At 36.1% G+C, this 19,262-nt stretch overlaps 1 protein-coding gene across 13 annotated transcripts in view; it reads right to left on the reverse strand.

The window, feature by feature from the left end:
- The window catches only part of PHF14 (PHD finger protein 14), a 239,355-nt gene that overhangs the window by 203,743 nt on the left and 16,350 nt on the right, over nt 1-19,262 (reverse strand). For all 13 annotated transcript variants that reach the window (XR_003510849.1, XR_003510848.1, XR_003510846.1 and 10 more), the window contains exons 5-6: nt 6,826-6,985; nt 374-485 (exon numbers count right to left, since the gene is read on the reverse strand). Coding sequence is in view for 7 of the 13 variants with exons in the window: in XM_027540052.1 (XP_027395853.1) it covers nt 374-485; nt 6,826-6,985 (272 nt within the window). In the remaining 6 variants the exon portion in view is untranslated. The remainder of the gene's footprint in view (nt 1-373; nt 486-6,825; nt 6,986-19,262) is intronic.

The following is a 19,262-nucleotide window of genomic DNA, read 5'->3' on the forward strand; positions in this document are numbered from 1 at the left end:
TACTGTCAATTATAAATGATTTAGTACTCTCCAATAGCATAATTGGGCTTCCCTGGTGGCTCAGACAGTAAAGAATCTGCCTGCAATTCTGGAGACCCTGGGTTCAATCTCTGGGTCGGGAGATCCCATGGAGAAGGAAATGGCAACTCATTCCAGTATTCTTTCCTGGAAAATTCCATGGACAGAGAAACTTGACAAGCTACAGCCCAAACAGGTTACAAACAGTCAGACACAACAGACTGACTAAGCACGCACACAAGCAATAGCATAATTAGTAATAAGCATTTCTGTAGTTAATAATGATATTAGCAAAAAGCCATATAAACTAACAAGTAAAACTTTCTCTTAGACAACCAAAAACAGTTTGTCTCACCTTGGCACCATATTTGGAATAGTTCATTTCTGTTAGTGTTACTGGTCGTAACTTGTCAATATCTCCAAAGGCTACACCAGGAACGTACAGGGCACAAACGATGTGAACCCATCTATAAGGAGAAAAGATATGATTTTGTTATCAAACCTTCTGATAAAATGCCCACGTGGAAAATAAACATAAAATATATCTGCCATATCAAATAACTACTGCAAGAATTTTATGGCCAGGTCTCAAAACCTCAGACATACAACTAAAGAATATTAAACACTTATATAATTATATCATTTAATTACAGAAAAGGGGACTGCAATAAGCACTACTTTTCCAGCAGCTTAGCCAAAGCTGAGAGATAACAACTACAATTGCCTTTCACTTAATATTCACCGCACTTTGCACTTATCTGTTATTCTTAAATATTTGCACAAAACCACTATTCAAATGAAACAAAACATTTTCATGTGCATGGAAAGGTATGCACAATATTTTAAGCACTCTGACAATTAAGGATCCTAATTTAAGAACTGTGACGTTAGTTACTCTGCATAAATTATATAACATTGATCTTTCCTGCTACTTTTTTCTAAAAGCTATTGGATAATCCTTAAGGACATATTTAAAAAAAAAATTCTTGGTGTGCATCTTAACTTTCTTTCTTCCTAGGTTGAAACTGATTGATAGGAGACTGGACAGAAGAGTTGTGATAATATAAGGAAGTCACAGTTCATTCAGCTCATCAGATCACCATACAACCTATGTACTATGTATGTGCCCCACAAATAAATAATTTTTAAAGTCTGGATGATTTTACAACACTAAACAACAGCAACAACAAAATGTTCATAGTTTCAGTGTACTAAAAAAAAAAGTAGGAATTGATTCTAATTACATTTTTTAAAAACTGTTCTGAACCTCTATAAAATATATCAGGAACTCTTTCTGTTTGCTTACAACCATGCAAAATACAGGACCACTAGATTTTGAAATGTAAACAGATCTCCCTCATCTCTGCAAGAAACAAGGTAAAAATGAGATGGCAAATATCTCTTAACCTTGTGAAAATATTAACAACAAATTTTACTTTATCATAGCTTGAGAGGCTATGATTGCTACCTGGTTCTGTTTTGTGATGCACTATGAGTCTTAAAGAAATAAGACTAAGAATCATTTTATAGAGGTACTGGGGAAAATAGTTACAAATCTTTAAAATTTATCCTTTTTTACTGGGAAGAAAATTCAAAGTTTTGAGATTTTCTTGATAAAATGTTTTAATCCAACTTCCCAAATGCATCCTGTGGAGTTCAATATAAAGATACACATCTTCAACGAGCAGCTGCTTTCTCAATTTAATTTGTGCAGTTTTTTCATGCTCCACTGATGTATTAAATGCCGCTGTACTCTGTAGGAGTTTATCTTTGATAAACCCAACAGCTGACTGCTTGCTTCATATTGACCTTCTTAAAATCTTTTAGAACTAGTCACACAAGTACTACAGATTGAAACTGCCATTTCAGTGTGACTGGCACAAAAGTGTATCATTTTCCACAACCACACTTATGAGGATGCCAACTTGAGTCTTTATTAAAATACATACCAAACAGCTGAGATAATTTTGGTCCTTTTTAATATCTGTTGTATATAGATTTTTGTTCGTTTGTTTAACTAAATGTACTTTAGAACCTTGTAATTAAGACAAATTGAGAAATCAAAAAGGAATAAACTTCCTTGTTACTTTATCATTCATTTTTCTTGGAGCTTTGAAGGCAGATGTTGATCAGGAAAGGGAACAAAAAACAAGCATCCCATAAGACCACCAAAAAAACAAGAGTCAGAATTGTCATTCTAGCACAGAAGCTATTAATACATTCTTTTAAATTTACATATTTTAATAAAGCAAACTAAGTAGAAAAATACTTCACAAAAACTCATTTCAAATAAGAACTACATTCATCGATCAAACTTGATTTTGAAATGCTTTGTACTTGCGGTGTCTTTATAACACATTAAAAAAACTCATTTCAGGAGTTATTTTCATTCCTGTATTTATTCATTCAGTAATTAATTACTGAGCGACTGAACTGAACTGAAGAACACAGCACCAGGCAGGCAGTGGGGAAGTGACAAAGAAGTATGTGAAATGCTTGCAGCATAAGGTGTGATATGCTATTAAAGTATGTGTAATATTTCCTATATTCAGGTTTATAATACCACTAAGGCAGGATGCTGGGAGGGATTGGGGGCAGGAGGAGAAGGGAGGATGAGATGGCTGGATGGCATCACTGACTCGATGGACATGAGTCTGGGTGAACTCCGGGAGTTGGTGACGGACAGGGAGGCCTGGCGTGCTACAATTCATGGGGTCGCAAAGAGTCGGACATGACTGAGCGACAGAACTGAACTGAACTGAAGGCAGGATAAAATACTCTCTTTAAGAAAAAAATAAAATAAAAATTCAATGATAAGAATGTATTGATGGTATTCTCACATTAAACTGCCTAATTTTCTATTGTAGTATATGTGGCTCCCATCAGACACAGAAGGGAAAGCAGTCTAAATGGCCTATATAACAGAAGAAAATTTCAAAAATTTTTCATTCTTTCCATACATAGTTCTTTCATCTGTTTTCCATTTGAAGCTAGAGTACTAAATACCTTGTCAAATCTTCATGGCTTTTTTGCTCTTGATTCAAGCTAGTATTACATCCTTCAAACTGTATCAAGACCTGTAATTCCCACAGTACTCTACAGGTAAGTATGGGCATCAACAGAAATAAAATGTTCAAAGAGCATAAAAAATTTTCCAGGCTACACCAACAAGGGAGGTGTCAATATAAATATATCTGAGTAAAACTCAATGGTTAAAGAAGCCTCCCTTTTCTTCAATCAGAGACAATTTTACAAGTTAGTTTGTGGACTGCGTATTAGTATATATTACATATTAGTGTAGTAACAGAGCTACTTTATAGTTTCTCAATAGAAATTTCAAATTATTGACAAGAGAAAAGGTAAAATAAACGCTCTTCCCTAAAAGGAAATTGTGTTTCTCAAAGCTGCCGTACTTTTTCACAACCATTTATTACCATAAATTTCAAATTGCAGGACCGAAAAGTTATTAAGAAAGGATTTATGCAGTTTCTTTTCTAAGATTACCTTAAATAAATGGAATAGTATCAAAAAAGCACTAGCAGTAGACGTAGCAGCAGCAGAGGAACTAAGGAGATATTTATTACACACTTAAGTTTCAGAAACTACACTGTTTACAGAAATCATCTCATTTCAGTTCAGTTCAGTGACTCAGTCGTGTCTGACTCTTTGCGACCCCATGGACTGCAGCACACCAGGCTTCCCTATCCATCACCAACTCCCAGAGCCTACTCAAACTCATGTCTATTGAGTCAGTGATGCCATCTGACCATCTCATCCTGTCGTCCCCTGCGCCTCCTGCCTTCTATCTTTCCAGCTACAGGGTCTTTTCACATGAGTCAGTTCTTTGCATCAGGTGGCCAAAGTATTAGAGTTTCAGCTTCAGCATCAGTCCTGCCAATGAGTATTCAGGACTGATTTCCTTTAGGATGGACTGGTTGGATCTCCTTGCAGTCCAAGGGACTCTCAAGAGTCTTCTCCAACACCACAATTCAAAAGCATCAATTCGTCAGCGCTCAGCTTTCTTTATAGTCCAACTCTCACAATCATACATGACTACTGAAAAAACCATAGCTTTGACTAGATGGACCTTTGTTGGCAAAGTAATGTCTCTGCTTTTTAATATGCTATCTAGGTTGGTCATAACTTTTCTTCCAAGGAGCAAGCGTCTTTTAATTTCATGGCTGCAGTCACCATTTGCAGTGAATTTGGAGCCTAAAAAAATAAAGTCTGTCACTGTTTCCACTGTTTCCCCATCTATCTGCCATGAAGTGATGGGACCAGATGCCATGATCTTAGTTTTCTGAATGCTAAGTTTTAAGCCAGCTTTTTCACTCTTTCATCAAGAGACTCTTTAGTTCTTCTTCGCTTTCTGTCATATGGGTGGTGTCATCTGCATATCTGAGCTAATTGCTATTTCTCCTGGCAATCTTGATTCCAGTTTGTGCTTCATCCAGCCCAGAATTTCTCATGATGTACTCTGCATATAAGTGAAATAAGCAGGGTGACAATATACAGCCTTGATGTACTCCTTTCCCTATTTGGAACTAGACTGTTGTTCCATTTCCAGTTCTAACTGTTGCTTCCTGACCTGCACACAGATTTCTCAAGAGACAAGTCAGGTGGTCTGGTATTCCCATCTCAGGAAGAATTCTCTACAGTTTGTTGTGATCCACACAGTCAAAGGTTTTGACGTAGTCAGTAAAGCAGAAATAGATGATTTTCTGGAACTCTCTTGCTTTTTCGATAATCAATGGGTGTTGGCAATTTGATCTCTGGTTCCTCTGCCTTTTCTAAAACCAGCTTGAACATCTGGAATTTCACAGTTCACGTACTGTTGAAGCCTGGCTTGGAGAATCTTGAGCTTTACTTTACTAGCGTGTGAGATGAGTGCAATTGTGCAGTAGTTTGAGCATTCTTTGGCATTGCCTTTCTTTGGGATTGGAATGAAAACTGTCCTTTTCCAGTCCTGTGGCCACTGCTGAGTTTCCCAAATTTGCTGGCATATTCAGTGCAGCAGTTTCATCATCTCATTTAATCCTCTCAAAAGTGCTAGGAAACTGAGGCATAAAATGGTTAAATTACTTGCCTAAAATCACAGTAAGAAAAAACCAGAATACAAATATAGGCAGTCTAACTTGAAAGCATACACTTTTAATGTTGTAATAAATTTCCTAATTCTAGGTCAAAGTGAGTCCAGGCATAAAATAATGGCATTGTCTATGACACAAACCACAGACTCAATTCAATACATCAAATAATGTGTTAAATGTTTATTTTGAGGATAAGCAATGAGGGACAAGAAGTAAACTTTTTGGTCATTTTCCTAGACATCAATATACAAGGTAGTCATTTCTCCTAGATACCCTCAATATACAGTCTCCAAGATTCCATGATAGACTCTGTGCTATCCCAACTGTATGGCAATACTTTTCAAGGGCCTACCCACCAATTAAGGTAAAAATGAAAAAAATAGCTTTTACTTTACTAAAATAAAATTTATTAAGTTTAAAAAAAACCATTTTTTGGCATATAATGCATCCTATCATTTCAAAATTTTAAATATGAAAAATGATCATGATAATTTGTCTAGGTTATTTCACTGTTCTTATTAAAATATTAAACATTAAGTAAAATACTGAAATATCCATATGTGGTAAAATAAAAAATTGAGTACCCCCTCTTACATGGGGGAAGAGGGTAAGTAGTGATATATAATACATAAAAGGTTAGGAACTAATCTTATATTAGTCACCCATCCCAATTGGTAGTCTCCTGGGGAAAAACAAGAAAGATGCCAACACTGTAACAATGACAACTGTTCAAATGTGATACTAAAAATGAGTGTGAATCTAGTGAAAAGAACATAGTTCTCTGGACCAGTTATCATTTTAGTGCCTCTCAGCTCAAATCCACTCTTCAATATCTGCTTTGAAATAATGAACAGAATCCCAACAGCACTTCCCATCTACACGATCCTCGGCTCTGTCTCAGTAGAGTGGCAGAAGGCACGGTAAGAGGAAGGGGCTTCTCTTCAGGATGGGAAAAGGACACCCACCAGTGCTCTGCCCTCAGTGACCTTGCAGACCCGGCCTTGAAGATCACTTTTTTGTGGCCCTCTCAACCTAGACACCACACACTCCTGGCTTGAAACCACTGCCCAGTTACCCACTTGCCAAGAACAGGCCAGGTACTGGCCCAGGCCAACCAGCCAACTTCCCTGCCATCCAGCAGGCTCAAACTACACTTTCTCTAACAAGGCCTGAACCATAGTCTTGGGGAAGGTGTCTCCCTTCCAAGTTTGTCTTTCCCTGAAAACTCTCTCTCACCTCTACAGTATTATTCTTCAGAGTTCTTTTATATCTTTATGGTTACTGTTTATTATAGCTTAGTACTTCTTTAAGTTAAATATCCCCTTTTATAATCATTGTATAGGTTCTATTTACTAATATACTCTTGAAGTCAAACAGATCTGAGTTCAAATTTAACTATGAACTTGTTCAAAATTATGTAAAGATCTAAGCCTCAGCTTCTACCTATAAAATAGGCAACTTTACCATCTCTCTGATCATACAGTCATTCCTAAGATTAAATGGCATTATAGGCTATAAAGGCAAATGCAGATACTCAGTAAATGATCTTTCTTCCTCTTTGCCCTGATATGTAGCCTCCTGTCCACTTACTCTATGTCAAAAAGACACAAAGAAGCAATCAAATGAAAATGTCTAACTCAGAAAATCATAAATACAAAAATAGAAGCATATGCATTATAAAGCAGATATATTAACACAAAAGAATTATGACATCAACCTTCCAGCATCTGTCTCCTTGAAAATTCCATCCTGATTGGGACACAGTTCACAGCTAGGGGAAACACCACATTTACAGGCATCACAAAACCAAGGTTCAGTGGAGTTTTCAGAAGCTGAACTCATAATAGAGTCACTCTCTCCATCAACTCCATAACAACCTAAAAAAAAAAAAAGACGTATGATTAGAGTTTACTTTTTAAACTCACATTTATAAAGTTACAAAAGAAAAAGGGAAAGGAAGCAGAGAATAATTCTGAAAATTAATGGTTTAGAAGAATGATATTAAAGTCAAAACACAGAACTGAAATCATTTTATAAAAATGTTTTCACCATTTCATAAAAATGTTTTCACCATTTCATAGTGTATGCAATGACATAACTCTTTACAACAAGTTTAGGTCTACTGGAAAGCATTACAGAAGGGGAAAATTTTACAGTTCTTTAGAATTTTTTTACAAAAAACACATTAAAATATGAGTTTTCACTATACAGAAATCAGAACTATTGAGTCTAGGAACTATTAATTAGTAAATATTTTCAAGCTACCTTTGTACTGAGCATTTAAATATATCTAAAAGACCATGATCATGTAAAACATACAAACAAAAACCTCTGATTTAATTTTGTATGAATTTGGTTAAAACACAAATTCATACAACCATAAATGCAAAGTAAGTACTAGTAAAAGGAAAATAATAGGCATACACATACATAAATTAAGGCTACTGAGCAATCTGAATAGTTTAGAGATAAACAAGCGAGTTCCATTCACAATTGAGCCAGTCTAGAGCTATACAAGGTATCTGATCTATTTAACATTTATAATTCTACTATCTTCTGTAAAAATGTATCCAGAACTGAAATAATGAAAAGAAGGGTAGCATAATCCTTCACATTTTAGAGTAGGACATCAACCCTTATTGTGGCTTATAATAAACAGTACTTCCCTGGTTAATTACAATAGTCATGACTCCTAAATAGTTTTTGTTTTTTTACCTAAATGGTGCTTGATGTACCACAAACTTCATATTATCTCTCATATTCTAGAAAGGAAGATACTGCTCTCATGACAAACTGTACTTTAGAAAAATAATACACATTAAAAATTAAATAGATAACAACTTAATTCTATTAATGGTTCCAATTATGCCCATTATCTTTAGGTTGGGCATTTCTCTGATCTCCTAAGACACATTTATTACTCTCAAGGTAGGTCACTTCTACAAACAGCCTACTATTAACCATCCCAGGATAATTCTGACCAGGTTTATCCTAATAGGGTGGTCTTATTGCCAAATTCTAAGGAGCACTCAAAGTACCCTCCAATAAACTGAAGCCACTAAAAATACCACTATGAGAAACATATGTAAGTAACAATTCTCTCTCAAAAGGTTTCACCATGGAGGTGAGTTTCCATGCATCCATGTAAGATCATGTGACTACTGGAACTGATTGAACACTCCACAGACAACAGGAGCCTGATGAAAACTGTCTTCTCACAACCACCAAAGATACCCAAAGTGAAACAAATAAGTATGTAATCCCATCACTTCATGGCAAATAGATGGGGAAACACTGGAAACACAGACTTTATCTTCCTGGGCTTCAAAATCACTGCAATGGTGACTGCAGCCATGAAATTCAAAGACGCTTACTCCTTGGGAAAAAAGTTATGAGCAACCTAGACAGCATATTAAAAAGCAGAGACATTACTTTGTCAACAAAGGTCCATCTAGTCAAAGCTATGGTTTTTCCAGTAGTCATGTATGGATGTGAGAGTTGGACTATAAAGAAGGCTGACTGCTGAAGAACTGATGTTTTTGAACTGTGGTGTTGGAGAAGATTCTTGAGAGTCTCCTGGACCTCAAAGAGATCAAACCAGTCAATCCTAAAGGAAATCAGTCCTGAATATTCATTGGAAGGACTGATGCTGAAGCTGAAACTCTAATACTTTGGCCACCTGATGGGAAGAACAGACTCATTGGAAAAGACCCTGATGCTGGGAAAGATTGAAGGCTAGAGGAGAAGGGGACGACAGAGGATAAGATGGTTGGATGGCATCACCAACTCAATGGACATGAGTTTGAGCAAGCTATGGGAGCTGGTGAAGAACAAGGCAAGCCTGGCGTGCTGCATCCCATGGGGTCACAAAGAGTTGGACGTGAATGGAGCGACTGAACAACAAATGTTATTCAAAGGTTTTACAACAGTGAACCTCAACATAATCCAAATGTCATACAGAAGAATGTTAAAAATTTTAAAGGAGCTAGACTATCATGTACAAGAAAAGATTCAAAATATTAATTTCTTTAAATCATCTAATTGTGGATAGTAATAATTATTACCTTTATCACTTCTGTCTGGATATACATTTTTAAAATGATAAACCATAAAATGAAAACGAAATAAAATTTTCCTCTTGGGAGTAGTTATTATTGATTATCAGCAAGATAAGAACATTTTTCAGTAAAAATAACAGTAAGCAAATAGTTTATTTGAAGAAAAATCACCAAATAATAAAAAATAGTGAATTTGATTTCTCAGTTATGTAACACCACAAGGAAAAAAACTATTTTCTTTACAAAATAATATTTTTCAGGCAATTTTTTTCATTAGTATTCACATGAAGTCCCAAGTTAAAAAACCCTCCAAATGACTATCCATTTTACTCATCTCATTCACCAATATCAAGGTAAATCATAGCAGCTCACTCTTTTAAAATAAAGCAAAGTTTCAATTTTAATTTTTAAAGAATACACCACACATTTGACAAACATCTGATTAAACAATGATTTTAAACAATGATTAAATCACCTACAAAAACCTCAGAAGTGATTTCTAAGGGTCCCTTTAAACATTGGTATCACATAAGCTTAAAGAACATGAACAAGTGGATAAGTATTTCTTCTTCAGCTTCACTGCCCTTGAAAAATGATCTACACTGTGTTACTGCCTTTACAGTCTTCAACTTGCCACTTTTCCATATTTCTCTGCCATATCTGTTGTGTCTACTGAGCTGTAGACTGAAATTCTAACATTTATATCCACTCTAATCCATTTAAATTAAAGACTAAATACATTTTAACATCTTTTTCTTTCTTTCATACACAACAATTTAAACTACCATAAAATGAGGTTTATTCTCTTCAACCTATCTAATTTTGAGTAAAAGATACAAAAAGTACACCTTCAATATGATTATGGAAAAAAGGTTTTTTATATGATGATATATAGAAAATTAAAAATTTATAGATATATAAAACCTATTTCATATAGGTTTTTCATGTTTTAAAATGGGTAAACAGGAAAACCATGTTTGCTATTATTTTAGCAAAATCTCAACTTAAAAATCTCTCTAAATTATAATTATTTAAGCTTTTTTTTTAAGGGAAAAATATAAAGGAAATACATCAAAGCACTAACTATGGTTGTCTGGATATTAGGACTGTTAGAAATGTTTTATTTCTTGAAATTATGATCAAGGCTTCCCTGGTGGCCCAGTGGTTAAAAAAAAAAAAAAAATACACCTGCCAGTGCAGAAGGCACATATTCAGTCCCTGGGTTGGGAAGATCCCCTGGAGGAGGAAATAGCAACCCACTCCAGTGTTCTTGCCTGGAAACCCACAGAGGAGCCTGGAGGCCTATAGTCCATGGGGGTCACAAAAGAGTCGGACATGACTCAACAATTAATATCAACCTCTGAGTAGCACAACCTATGTGAATCTTATTTAATGAAAAATAATATAAAATGTGTCTATAATTGTTTTGAATTATTCAAGAAATATGTACAGTCCAAAAAAAAAAGAAATATGTACAGTCCAAATCAGAGGAGACTTTCCCCATTCAACTTGTCACTGGGGACCAAAAGACCTACAGTCTTCTCCTTTCTAGCTGTGTAACTTTGACCAACCACATCACTGAGGCTGAGTTACCTGACCTTCATTAAGTATTTAATATTTATCCTATCTCTCAGTACAAAAAAAACAGGAACACAAAATTTGCTATTTAAAACATTTTTTTCTGTACTTAACATCCTATCACTAGAACTCTGATTATAAAACCTACTAAAAGTTTTTAAGTAAACTGAGTAATATTGCTGATGATGAGAAAAGAACTTATAATATGCATGATACCTATCACAAATATATCCTAAGGCACCAAAGAGACAAAATGCAGTTGACACATAAAGTCCAAATGGTGATTACTTGAACATCTGCTACTCCGTGAACACTGCTAAGGATACATTTTTTCGTATGCTAAGGAAAAAAAAAAAAGTCTAGGGCTAGGCTAATAGCAGACTGGAAAATAAATAAAATGGGGGGTGGGGGGGTGGGAGGAATATCTCTTAGAGACCTTATTTAAAACATTGTTGGCAAGTATACTACCTAATGCTCTGTCATGTACTATGACATGCAGGTGACATTTTTCTTCAGACACAGTGCAATCAATATATCAGGATAACTGACATCACAGTCAGGGGTACCCTACTATTACAAGTCAGTTACAAGATCTTGTCACAAAGGTGTTTATACTAAGTGACAAGTTGCAACCTCAAAAGAAAAGAGATTTATCTACATTTAGATGAAGTACTCCAAAAAGAATTAGACAGTTATACATTTAAAAAGCACATTTGGAAAACTATCTTTTAGCAAAATCTCAGCTTAAAGATCTCTCTAAATTATAATTATTTAAGCATTTCTTTTAAGGGAAAAAGATAAAGGAAATACATCAAAGCAATAACTATGGTTGTCTGGATATTAGGACTGTTAGAAATGTTTTATCTTCTCTCTGTTCTATACTTCCCTCATTTTTATTTACTATTCATCTGTGGTTCAGCTGGTAAAGAATCCACCTGCAAAGCAGGAGAGCTGGGTTCGATCCCTGGGTTGGGAAGATCCCCTGCAGAAGAGAAAGGCTACCCACTCCAGTATTCTGGCCTGGAGAATTCCATGGACTGTATAGTTCATGGGGTCTCAAACAGTCAGACATGACAGCAACTTTCACTTACCCACTTACCCAATACATTATGATGGACAATTAGCTTTTTATAAAATAAAACATTTAAGAAGTTCATATTTAACCATGAAAATATTTAAGGAAAAGTGACCTGGTTAATTTACAATATGGAAGTCTGTCACTTAGGCACCTGATTAAAAATCAAAACCAAAAACACAAAACCTAGCAAGACTAGCTTCCTATTACGCCTTAGAAAATTTCCCTTCTTCTGGATTCATTACTTTTAGACAAAAATTCATTTTGGAACTTGTAGAAAGATCTACATATGTGACTCTATAAAAAAAAAAGGAACATTCTAAACAGTGAAAAATACCACAAAGTTAAAATGTACAGGACAAGGTGGAAAAGTATTTGCAAGGATACAAACTATTTGTAACACACATAACAGACAAAGGATTAACATTACTAAAAAAGAAAATTCCAATAAGTTAATAAGAAAAATGACAGGTTAAGAAATGACAAAGAGGGCTTCCCTGGTGGTCCAGTGATTGAGAGTCCACCTGCCAACGCAGAGGATACGGGGTTCAATCCCTGGTCAGGGGAGTCCCCATGTGCAGTGCGGCAGCTGAGCCCAAGACCACGACTACTGAAGCTCCTGTACCCCAGACCCTGTGCTCTGCAGGAAGAGATGACACAGCAATGAGAAGCTCGCACTCTGCAACTAAAGAGTAGCCCCCACTCACCATAGAGAAAAACCTGCACACAGCAGTGAAGACCCAGCACAGGCAAAAATAAAATACCTTTTTTTAAAAATAAAAAATAAAGAAATGACATGAGAACTGTACAGCAAGCAATAGGAAAAAGGAAAAAAAAAAAAAAAAACTGGCCACATATATTCTACCAACCTTCAATACTAATAAGAGGAACACATATTTTAATTAAGAGATAGTCTCCAAAAGGATTTTTAAAACTTACTAATATGCAATGTTGCAGAGTGATCAAATAGTATACTGTTGGAAGAATACTAATAAATACAGTCTTTTTGAAGGGCAATCTGGCAAAGTTTGTTAGAAAGTTTAAATGTACTTATATTTTGATTCATTCTAGAAATCTATCCTGTACAAATTATGACATTAATATATGTCACACATATTTGTTAACATGTCAGTGGAAAACTAGAAACAAAAAAAAAGTAAAGACATTATGGTTGATCCATTCTATAGCTATTAATATATACCATTTTAAAAAGTAGTAACATATCCCATATGTAACTCATATGAAAAGAATCTCAAGATTAAGAAATGAGTAAAATAAAGTAAGTCATGGGAGGGGAATCTCATGGAATTTATCTTATTTATTTATTGCAAGGTGGGGACTGTGCAAACATGCAAATGCATGTTGCATACTTGTGTGTATGTTAAGAGCCTGACAGAAGGGGCTCTCACTGGTAAAATTTGGACAATTTAAGTATCAGAGTAATCAGGTTATAGATGATAATGAGACCACAGTAATACTGAAAAAGGATAAAAAGGGAGAGGTTCTTTACAAAACAAGAGTTGCCTAATAAATGTAGAAAGAATGATAGAAAATCCCCATTCTGCAGCCACATGCATAACTGGCTCTGTCAGTGATGCTAAAACCACTAAGTATAAGGCTGTTAGGCAACAGGATATTATAAAGTCTCAAGGTCATTACCCTATAGGTATTCATTAACTATAAAGAGAAAAGTATAGCTTTAAAATGGAGAGGCTTGGATGACACTACCTTAGCACATCACCAACAATGTAATAAATTGGCATTAAATGCTCTGGATGTGAAATGTCATCATAGCACTCTTACCAAAAAAAAAAAAGTTTAAACTGAATCTAATCCAAAGGAAACAATAAAACAAATCCAGATTGAGGGATACTCTGCTGCTGCTGCTGCTGCTAAGTCACTTCAGTCGTGTCCAACTCTGTGTGACCCCATAGACCGCAGCCCACCAGGCTCTGCCATCCCTGAGATTCTCCAGGCAAGAACACTGGAGTGGGTTGCCATTTCCTTCTCCAATGCATGAAAGTGAAAAGTGAAAGTGAAGTCGCTCAGTCATGTCAGACTCGTAGCGACCCCATGGACTGCAGCCCACCAGGCTCCTCCATCCATGGGATTTTCCAGGCAATAGTACTGGAGTGGGTGCCATTACCTTCTCCGGAGGGATACTCTACACAACATTTTAAAAACACTTTGATCTTTCAACAAGTCAACATAAATGATACAAAAGACAGAAACTTGTGATTAAGACACTGACAGGACCCAAAATGCAGTGCATGGTACATGAATGTATCCTGGATGGTAGGAGGGGAGAGCTGTGATAACAGAGGCATAGAGGGTACAAGGGGCGTTTGCATATTACTGACCATTGATCTTTTTGAAAAATATGTTTCTGTATGTGTACTCACATGAGATGTTACCTCCCACTATGTGAACTGTTTGCTTTAGGGACGACTACAAATTAGACTCAAATGAGAAAAGCATGAGGCTGCTTTATTGGCAAGCTGTGTTTTCCCTCCTCGATCCTTCTGAATAAGCTGGTGTTAAATGTAACCAATAGTAGTCTTGAAAATAATAAAGTGTAGATACCCTGGTAAGCCTTACTGAGCCACTCCTTCATATTATCAATGGAGCTAATGGTTTACTGTTCACATGAAACACCCTGGGATCCGTCATAATACAGATTCTGATTTAGAAGGTTAGGGACTTGGCCTCTGATCATGCTTTTCTAACAAGTGTCCAGGTGATATGGATGCTGCCAGTTAATGCTGTGATCTATGGACCACACTTTTGAGTAGCACAACTTTTTAAAAACTACTGAAATAGGTAAAAGTGACATTTCCGTTTAACTTTAAACCTTATTTACTTTAGATGCAGCAATAGTTCAAGTACACAGTGAGAAAGACCTTAAAAACTAAAATAATTAAGTTGCTATAAAAGCTCCTATTCAGATAAATAAGTAAAGGACTGAAACTTTACTTCTGACAGGCTGCTGACCTTGTTTTTGAGGTATACAAAATTAAAAGCTAAAAAGAATTAAAAACGTTAGTGAGTATGTGGAGAAAGGGGAATCCTTGTACGCTGCTGGTGGCATGGTAAACTGGCACGGCCACTATGGAAAACAGTATGGATGTTCCTCAAAAAACTAAAAATGAACTACCATATAATCCAGCAATTCCACTGCTAGAATACATCCAAAGAAAACAAAAACAAATTAGAAAAGATACATGCACCCCAATGTTCATAGCAGCATTATTTACAATAGACAAGATATGGAAGCAACCTAAAAGTACATCAACAGATGAACTGACACAGATCTGGTATGCACAACAGAATATTACTCAGCCATTCAAAAGAATGAAATTCTGCTATTCGCAACAAGGTAGATGGACCTAGAGAATACTACGTGTACGGGAATAAGATGGAAAAAGACAAATACTCTATGTTATCATTTATATGTGAAATCTAAAAAAAAATTAAACAAATGTATATAACAAAACAGAAATACACTCAATATATAGAGAACAAACTCATGGTTACCAGCAGGGAGAGGAAAAGTGGGAGGGGCCAGATAAGCATAGGGGAATAAGACATACAAGCTACTATATATAAAATAAATAAGTAACAAGGATACATTGTACAGTTCAGCCACTAAATATAGCCACTATTTTGTAATAACTTTAAATGGATTATAGTCTATAAAAATACTGAATCAATACTTTATACATCTGAAATTAATATAATATTATAAAGCAACTTTACTTCAATAAATAAATAACAGGTCAGAAGGGAGAGTTCATTGTGATTTGTACAGGGTAGTAGTCCCCAGGAGATGCAGACTTGAGTCCAAAAGTAAGCAGCTAGAGTAAAAGAGCTGCTTTACTATCACAGCTGCGGGACATTGAGACCACAAGGCTGTAGCAGACTGACTCCCAGCAGCAAGACATCACCCTCAAATACATTCAAACATTTCTAAGGACCAGGCAACTATCAAACATGAGTGAGGGATTGAACAGAAGAGAGTGGCAAACCGAAGATTATAGGCTTCAGCAGCCCTATTCCACTCCAGATTGTTACCATAAAAGTGAAAACCAACTGCTGTCAGAACTTCAAGAGAAGTTCAAATTCCTAAATATGTAAAATAAAATCTTCAGTTTTTAAATGTTAACAATCAATTCAATTTCTTAAAACCATTGTGCTAGCCTTAAATATCACATCCATGGTCAAAACCATGGCCTATGAAGTAGAGGCAGTACCCTCAGCATGATGAATAGTAACACGAACAGCACTAGTCAGGCCTGCATCTCACATCAGCGCTGACGGTCATGCATACAAGCAGTGGTAACACATCTGTGACCAGCAGTGGTGATCAGCACGACAAACAAGGGCAGCACAGCTGCTACTTGCGATGTTCACCTATTCTGCAACTTCTCCAAGAAATCTGAACCACTCTTGGAGAACAAAAAGAACTCATACACACAACCATGTTGACTGGTCCAAGGTTATAATCAATCTCAAGTAGTCCCTTACTGCTGTCTGGTAATATATACACACATATATTATATACACACAACATATAACATGGGTGAATATGTAAGCATACACACACACACAATATTACATACGTTATTTCCCTAATCCATTTATTCCCCCAAATAACTATTTTATACCAACCTCTCACTCCTCAAATCTCCAACATCTCCCCACCTCTACACTCTGCTAATGGCTGCTTCCCATTTCACTGAGAAAATAAGCATTCAATTCCACATGTTCTAACCACCACATCCAACATCATACCTACCTCTGTACCCATATATTCTCTTTTCCCTCTAGTTACTATGCCAACTTTTATCTATTAAATCTCTTCCCTTGTGTTGGATCCTATCCTTTATAGCCTTGTACTCAAAGGACTTGCTCCAGCAACCGTTCCCCTTTCTTTCGTGACATCATCAACTGTTAACTTTCCATTTCCACTGGTCCCTTCCATCCATACACTAGCATCTCTGTCTCTGTGGCAGGCAGCCTCTAAGATGGCCCCCAGTATTAATATTCTTGGTATGTCCGCTCCTACATTTGACTAAGGTTGGTTCTATGTGAACAATGTAGCAGAATTGACAGTACATACCACGTTAACTAATCCCATATTTTCCCCCTTGCTTCTATGTATTTTACATTTATTTAATAAACCATGTGACATAAGCATTTTGTCTGTAAGCCTTGTTTCCCATACTCTTTGGGATGATTGCCGGGTAATGACTTGGAGTTTTTCTGCATTAGGGTCATTTCCCATAAGACAGGTTTCATCTTACTCTAAAAACAGTATTTGACAATTACAATCTATTCTGAAAACTTTTCATTACTCCTGGTCACTACTCAAGGCTCTTCTCCAATCTCACTGGCCCTCTGCTCCTCAACTGCTCTTGAAGTGCTCAAAGCACTATGCTATTTCCTAGAAAGCACATTTAGGCTCCCAGTTTTAAATAACATCTGCAGGCTGATCAGTCCTAAAATTATCTCACCAGCCCCTATATCTTACCTCAACTCTAAAAGTTTAAAACCAAACTTTTACTATCTACCTGTAAACCTATTTCTCTCTTGGATCACTGCTATGGTCTCCAAAATGGTCTCCCTGATTCCCACTTTAGACACACTTCAGTCTGCTCTCAACCCAGCAGTGATTCTTCCAAAACATAAATCATATCATACTGATTCTCTGCTTAAAGTTCACCTGGGCCTTCCCATATTCATCTCAGTATAATCTGAAATCTATGATCTACAAGGCTCCATCTGGTTTGCCCCTCTCTCTGCCTCTACCACTAAGCAGCTCACTCCCTTAGTTCTAGCCACACTAACCTCCACGTCATCATACAAACACTCCAGACACGTTCCTATTTCAACATCTTTACACTCACTACTCCCTCATTCTGGAGTGCTCTTTCCCCAGATACTCACATGGCTTGCTTACTCACATGCTTCAGGTCACTGCTCAGAGATCACCTTATCAAAGAGGGTTTTCCTTATAAGCTTTTATAAATAGAAACTTCCACCTGCCCACTCAACAACCCCCATTCATAGCATTCCTAATATTCCTTTTCCCGCTTTATTTTTCCCCACAGTCCAGACCACCACCTGATATATACTACTGTATTATATTTTCATTCCTGTCTCTTACTATACATTAAGCTCCATAAGGTCAGCACTGTCTATATTGTTTATTTTACATGCCTGAAACCTACAGAATGCCTAGCACTCAGAAAATTCTAAACAAACACTACTGAAAAAAAAAAAAAAAGAATAAATTACAGCAACAGGAGACATTCCCACAGTGAGTCTTAGCGGCAAGGGCGGGGAGCTTCATATGAAGGCAAGAGGACTGGTTAAAGAAGTCCAAGCCCCATAAGTCTCAGAAGTCTCACCAGACACCCAAAACTATTTGGGAGGAGGTGGCAATACCAGAAAGGCAGGTAAGGGCAAGGCCACAGAAACACTGTTTTGTAGTAGTCATGACTCTGGTAAGAAAAAATTAACTGACAGGGAAAAAAAAAAAAAAACTTTACTACAGAGGGAAGACACCCTCCTCAACCAAGTGATCAAAATAACATCATCAGTAACTGGACAAATAAACATTACATGCTTCCTAATATAATACATTGAGAGCACAAGATAACTTCTGAGGTACTTCTGCCAAAAGCATCAGATTAGCACCTGAACCTAATCAGGAGAAAACAAGAAAATCCCAATACTGAGGACATCCTATCAAAGAACTGGCCTGTATTCTTCAAAAATGTCAAAGGCAAGAAACACAAAGACTCAAAATATGTTCTAGATTAAAGGAAACTAAATAGATATGACAACTGAATGCAACTCATAATCCTGGATTTTATTTTGCTAGAATCAATATCATTGGGATGAGTGGCAAAATGTGGATATTGTCATAGACTAGATAACAGTTTTCTACCAATGGTGATTTCCTGACTTTGATAATTATGTGACTTTGTAAGAGAATGAATGTCCTTGATCTTTGTTCTTAAGAAATACATAATAAGGTACTTGAGGTAGAGCTGAACATTTTGTCTACAGTTTACTCTCAGAGAGGTGAGGGAAAAATTTTTATATGAGAGAAAAAACATACATAGCAAGATATCACCATCTGGCAAATCTTAGTGAAAAGCATACAAATTCACAAGTCAGAAATTAGGTCAAAATAAAAAATTTTAAATAAAATACAACAAAAATTACATTAAAAAGGTTCAAAATTCATAATCAGGAAAAATACTTTCAATGTATTACAATGGATCCTATTTCAGATTCTAAAAGATGATCTCTACAAATTCCCCTTTCAACTTAAAAATTATAACTATGTAAGAAGAAACTATACCACTAGACTCTACTGTACCTTTTTCAAAAATGCACTCTACTGAACGAACATACTAGATTTTTTCCTATACC

The sequence above is a fragment of the Bos indicus x Bos taurus genome, chromosome 4, assembly GCF_003369695.1.
Source record: "Bos indicus x Bos taurus breed Angus x Brahman F1 hybrid chromosome 4, Bos_hybrid_MaternalHap_v2.0, whole genome shotgun sequence".
Taxonomy (NCBI): domain Eukaryota; kingdom Metazoa; phylum Chordata; class Mammalia; order Artiodactyla; family Bovidae; genus Bos; species Bos indicus x Bos taurus.